This window comes from Eutrigla gurnardus (genome assembly GCF_963514095.1).
Source record: "Eutrigla gurnardus genome assembly, chromosome: 7".
Lineage (NCBI taxonomy): Eukaryota > Metazoa > Chordata > Actinopteri > Perciformes > Triglidae > Eutrigla > Eutrigla gurnardus.
The window spans coordinates 11892267-11898518 of record NC_139921.1 but is presented as its reverse complement, the minus strand read 5'-3'; the positions used below and the strand labels follow the sequence as shown (position 1 = coordinate 11898518).

The 6252-nt window shown below is 51.6% G+C and overlaps 1 protein-coding gene across 2 annotated transcripts; it reads left to right on the top strand.

Annotated features, from left to right (window-relative positions):
• The first annotated feature begins 634 nt into the window (after positions 1–634).
• Positions 635–5338, top strand: LOC311015639 (uncharacterized protein). Of its 2 annotated transcripts, none has more exons than XM_084012999.1 (2): positions 635–709; positions 4672–5338. In XM_084012999.1, exons 1-2 carry the CDS (start codon positions 701–703, stop codon positions 5152–5154), a joined length of 492 nt encoding a protein of 163 aa, XP_083869125.1. In that variant the 5' UTR covers positions 635–700; the 3' UTR covers positions 5155–5338. The 2 variants fall into 2 exon arrangements, with proteins under 2 accessions (XP_083869125.1, XP_083869124.1); XM_084012998.1 differs by lacking the exon at positions 635–709 and adding an exon at positions 2041–2154.
• The last annotated feature ends 914 nt before the right edge of the window (positions 5339–6252 follow it).

The window sequence follows — 6252 nt, the reverse complement described above, 5'->3', positions numbered from 1 at the left end:
CTCGCCACTCGCATCACAGACACTTTCCGCCTCAGAATGGATGTAACAAAATTGTCCTCCTGCGAGCAAAAGGAAGGCGAGCTGGCGTCTGAATATCTTGCCAGGCTGACTCAAGTGCACGACACCCACAGCGGCATTCCACGACCCGCTCTGACAGGAGACGATCAGCCCCTCTCTGCATGGGAGGCTCATCTACGTGATCGTTTTGTCAATGGACTGAGACCAGAGATCAGAGAAAAGGTCAAAGAGATGTGCGTCGGCTGGCAAACGGGACGACTCAATACAATAGAATTACACGCCACTCATGTCGAGACAGTTGCCACCAACAAAAGGAGAGCCAAGGCGGAGCAAACGGCCGCCAAATTACAAATGGCCCAACTAAGCCTGTATGCAGATAACAGCGCCAACAGACAGACACGTGACCGGCCCTTGTCAAGGCAGTACGAGGGAAACTGCTGGGAGGGTAGAGACAATCGAAATGGAGGGCGCGGACGAGGCAGAGGGCGTGGACGGAGGCCCAGAGCGCATGACGACAGCTGTCATATCTGCGGGAAAACTGGACATTGGCGAAACGATTGTCCGGAGCGTGGACAACGGCAGAACAACAACCAGAGAGGGCGCAACGAGGGGGATTGACTAGCCGGAGGGCCGGGGAGAGTGACGGGCGCATCTGGATCAGAGACAGACCCCCATCCCAGCCATGGGACACGTGAGCACACCAGCACACCCACACAGCCTACACAAGACAATTGCAGTTCCATACTCAAGGCCATTGATCACTTAGAAAACTCACACACATCAGAAAACAGAAAAATTGACGGAATGTATGCCTCACTAAACTCAGCTGCCTATCGGAATTTACCCACAATAACACTCACTGTTGAAGGCACACCCCTCACTTTTTTTGGTAGATTCAGGAGCAACAGAGTCTGTTATACGACACACAGAGTTAAAAACAACACCCAAATTGAGCGGCAGATGTGCAAAATCTGTCGGGGCCTCGGGTACCTTGGTGACAGAGCCATACACTGTCCCACTGACATGTGTAGACAAGCAGAAGGGCAGTTTTAAACATTCTTTTGTTTTGTCAAATTTATGTCCGATAAATCTTGTGGCGAGAGACCTTATGTGTGTTTTGGGCATAAACATAAGCTCAGGGCCAGAAGGCCTCACCATACTTAGAAATGTTTCACACAATCAGGCTTTTTCCACTTCCCTCGGCACAGAAATAGTCAATAGATCAGTATCAGTGGCACTTCCCCTCCTCTGACCTCGCTGCAATAACAAACATACTCACACACACAGCTGCACTCACACACGCTGATGTCATGCACCACACAGACTTGTGTTGTGCTGCACACGCTTCCACAGGGAAAGATGAACCATTTGAACAAACATGGTTTGGACAGAACAGCCTGTGTGATAACCTAAAACTGCTCTATCTGTATTGGGATGACGCACGATGTGTAATCTCTGTGTGCCTGTCTGATATTTCGTTCCAAGTGCCGCAGTTCCCGTTTGTTTCCTTGATCAAAGGAGGAGAGTCACAAAACTTGGAACCTTGGCTGAAAAAATGCATCGATGCAACTGAGTGGACACGAACGGATGACCCCAACACCGAGTATCATCAGGGGTTAAAGGTGCACCGAGTTAAAATTCAAAAGGCGATCGCTGCTCGAAGAACCGTCGAAATTAAACTTCAAAACCCAAAGGTATCTCACGCACCACACCTCACACCTCCACACACGAGGATGATGGTCAATAATGTCAGTGACATCCCAGAGCTAAAACAGGTACCACCAGAGGTATGGGCACGACACAAACATGATGTAGGGTTGATAAAGAATGCTGAACCAATTGTAATCACTCCAAAATCCTCCTACAGGCCCTGCCAGCGGCAGTATCCACTAAGGAAAGAGGCTGTGGAGGGCATCAAACCGGTGTTTGAGGCCTTCCTCAAAGCAGGCGTCATCGTCCCCTGCAAAAATTCACCCGTCCGCACGCCGATATGCCCGGTGAGAAAGATTCGGCATCCAGGCGCGCCAGATGAATGGAGGTTTGTCCAGGATCTGCAGGCGGTAAATGCAGCAATCCACGCGCGCGCCCCTACGGTACCAAATCCTCACACAATCCTCTCACAGGTCCCACCTGAAAGTAAGTGGTTTTCTGTTGTTGATTTGGCTAATGCCTTCTTCAGCGTCCCCATACATCCCGACAGCCAGTACTGGTTCGCATTCACATTTGAAGGTAAAACGTACACATTCACACGTTTGTGCCAGGGGCTGTCCGAATCTCCCACCATTTTCAACGCCGCTCTGCGCGACAATTTAGAATCCTTAAGTCTGCCACAAAACAGCGCCTTGCTGGCATACGTGGATGATTTAATGATTTGTTCTCCCACACGAGAAGCCTGCGTGGCTGACACGCTGGCCCTGCTAAAACACCTGGCCGACAACGGCCACAAGGTCAGCTCATCCAAATTACAGTTCGCCTGTAATCAGGTCACCTTTCTGGGGCACATCATATCAGAAGAGGGGAAAACACTCTCCCAATCACGCATCTCTGCCATCCAAGAAATCCCAAAACCAGTCACAAAGAAACAGGTTATGAGCTTTCTTGGTATGACATCATACTGCAGACAGTGGATTCCTGACTATGCAAGCATCGAGGCACCGTTGGCAGCGATCGCTCATGGGCAGGGTCTCGCGGCACAGGACAAAGTCACTTGGACACCTGATGCGGGAAAAGCATTTGTTGACCTAAAACTAGCTCTACAGACACCCCCCACTCTGGGGCTCCCTGATTGCAGCCGACCTTTTACACAAACTGTTGACGAGAAGGGGCACTACATGACTTCCGTGTTACTGCAGGACTATGGGGGGCAAAAAAGGCCTGTTGCCTATTTCTCATCCAAACTTGATCCCGTGGCAGCCGGCCTTCCGGCTTGCCTCAGAGCTGTGGCCGCAGCTGAGAAAGCGGTCGTAGCTTCACGTGACATTGTAGGTTACTCTCCACTAACCTTATTAGTACCACATGCAGTCTCTATGATCCTTTTAGAGAAGAAAACTTCACACCTGTCCCCTGCGCGGTGGCTAAGATACAATACCATTTTACTGGAGCTGCCTAACATCACTGTACAACGCTGCACCATACTAAACCCTGCGACTTTGCTCCCCACAGCTAAAGATGGGGAGCCCCATGATTGTGTGGCTGTCATTAACGAAATCTGTTCCCCCAGACCTGACCTCCGGCAAACACCACTTGACAACCCCGACATGGAGCTCTTTGTGGACGGCTCAGCATCAAGGAACCTGGAAACAGGCCTCAACCAATCAGGGTTTGCAGTCACCACATTACATGAGACTCTTGGCTGAGCCTCTCCCATCTAACTATTCAGCACAGGCTGCAGAGCTGGTGGCTCTGACTGAGGCATGCAAACTGGCTAGAGGTAAGACTGTCACTATTTTCACTGACAGCAGATACGCGTGGGGGGTTTGCCACTCTTTTGGACAAATTTGGGCCAACCGGGACTTTCTGACTGCATCGGGCAAACCCATTGCTCACCACAGACTGGTTGCTTCTCTCCTTGATGCTTTGCTGTTGCCACGTCACATCGCCATATGCAAATGCGAAGCACACACACACAAAACAGACTACGTTTCACAAGGAAACGCCTGTGCTGATTCTGCAGCCAAGGTCGCTGCTAAGCAACCTTTGATAACACAGCTCACTATCACTTCCAGCCCAGCTGTAACACCCGATGCAGACTTACAAGAACTACAGAGCAGAGCAACACAGGGGGAGAAACATGCTTGGAAACGGGCAGGCGGGGTGGTGAAGCAAAATGTCTGGTATGGTCCCAACGATAAGCCCTGCCTACCAGGCTATTTGTTTCACTATTACGCTAAATTGACGCATGGTCAAGACCACGCGTCAAAAGAGGGGATGACACGTGACATCCAGAGACATTGGTTCACTAAAGGCTTCTCACTCTACTCCCAAAATTTTTGCAAAAGATGCGTGATCTGTGCAACAAACAATGTGGGCAGAGGCATCAGGGTCAGACAGAGCGCCCATCCCCCAGCAAGCAGACCGTTTGATCACCTACAAATGGATTTCATAGAACTAACACCAAGTGAGGGAAAGAAATTCTGCCTTGTGATGGTCGATATGTTTTCAAAATATGTCGAGGTTTTTCCCACTTCCAAACAAGACGCGTCGGCAGTGGCAAAAGCCTTACTTACACAAATTCTTCCCAGATGGGGAGTGCCCTCACGGATTTCGAGTGACAACGGGACCCCTTTTGTAAATGCCGCGCTTAAAAGCATCAGCCAGTACCTTGGGTTCGACCTGAGGCGACATTGTAGCTATCACCCAGCTAGCGGTGGGGCGGTAGAACGCGAAAATGGGACCCTAAAGAACAAACTTGCCAAATGTTGCGAGGAAACAAAACTACCCTGGACTAAGGCCCTCCCCATTGTGTTGATGTACATGAGGGGGAGAATCAGGTCCAGAAATAACCTCAGCCCATTTGAGATCCTGTTCGGCCGGCCTTTGCGAACCGGTATTGGGCCTGAGCTAAGACAACTCCCTGAGACAGGGCATTGTGAGGATGAAATGTTGCGGTATTGCGCACACCTAACCTCTGTTCTCTCTGATATTCACAAACAGGTGAAAGACGCACTGCCAACACCCACCACACAAAAACTGCATAACCTGGAGCCAGGTGACTGGGTCGTGGTCCGAGATCTGAGAAGGAAAACTTGGCGATCACGAAGGTGGAACGGGCCCTACCAGGTGCTGCTGGTCACAGAAACTGCAGTAAAGATCGCAGAGAGAGCCACCTGGATCCACGCCAGCCACTGCAGAAGGATCCCAGAGCCATCAGCCGACGCTTCTACACAGGCCGATCAGAGAGAGCCAGATGGCATCGACCTTCAGCAGCCCGCCACTCCAGAACGGGGGGCGACGTCAGCTGCACCTGCTGACTACGCATCTCCTCCTGCTTCTCCTGCTGCAGATCGAGCCCTACTTCGGCCTCGCAGGCCTGGACCGACCAGAACTACCCACGGTGGACATCGCCCCGGTCACCCGGCCGGAACAGAACGCCTGGTACCGAGCCGTCGCTCTGGCCGCCAGATTGGTGACGAATGAGAGTTGTTATGTCTGCGCCCAACTCCCCAATGGCGTGGGCACAGCACTGCCTGTGGCACCCTGGCCACTGAACATCTCTGAGACCATGGGGGTCATGGTGGCCTTCACCAAGACTGTGGAATCACCAGAACGAATCATCACAAACCTTGCTCCTTGGTTGGAGGATTTGAACATCAGCGTCGTCAGCTACGAAGGATCCGTGGTGAGATTCAGAAATGTTACAACTGCTCTGAGTGAGGTTCACCATTCAATAATGACAACAAATCCCACACGGCAACGAGGAGCTGTGTGCTTTGTGAGAGAGTGCCGGGCATCGCTTGACCACAACCTGGGCACGTCCTTTTGTAACCAGACAGTCAAGGCCATGTGTGGCAGCGCATGGAACTCTGCATACACCAAACCTGAGTGCAGGGGCGTGAACCCTTACCTTGGCAGATTGAACCTCACACATACACACAGTCTAGGCAGAGAGGGGGAGGACAACCCCGTGGTAACCATGCCCTCTAGCGATGGGTTTGGTGCATTGAGACAGCATGTGTGGGTGTGTGGACAGCACGTCTATCAGTCCTTGAGACCAGGCTGGTGTGGGTCTTGCTATCTCGCCAGACTCTTGCCTTCTGTTGCCATTGTGCCGAGCCTGGAATATTTTCACACTCATTACAGTCACTACTACAGACCGCACAGGGCCAGGCGCACGGCAACACGTGTTTCACAACCCGAGAAGGGGCTCTCGGGAATCCTCCCCTGGTGGGGGACTATCAACAATGCACATAAGATTGATGAAATATCCCTGGAACTCGAAAATCTGACTGAACTCACAGCTGCCGGCTTTGCAGCATTGTCCCCTGTTGTCCAGGGCATCAGAAACGTGGCTCTGCAAAATAGAGTCGCCCTCGACTTGACCCTAGCCTCACAGGGAGGCGTGTGCCATGTCATAGGGACAAAATGCTGTACCTTCGTGCCTGCAATAGATGACAACATGACCCATGTTGTTGCCCACCTGAACGAACTGTTACACAGAGAGAAAAGCAAAGACTCTGAGGCTTTTGAGGGCTGGGACCTTTGGTCCTGGCTCACAGAGGGGGGGTGGAAAGCCAC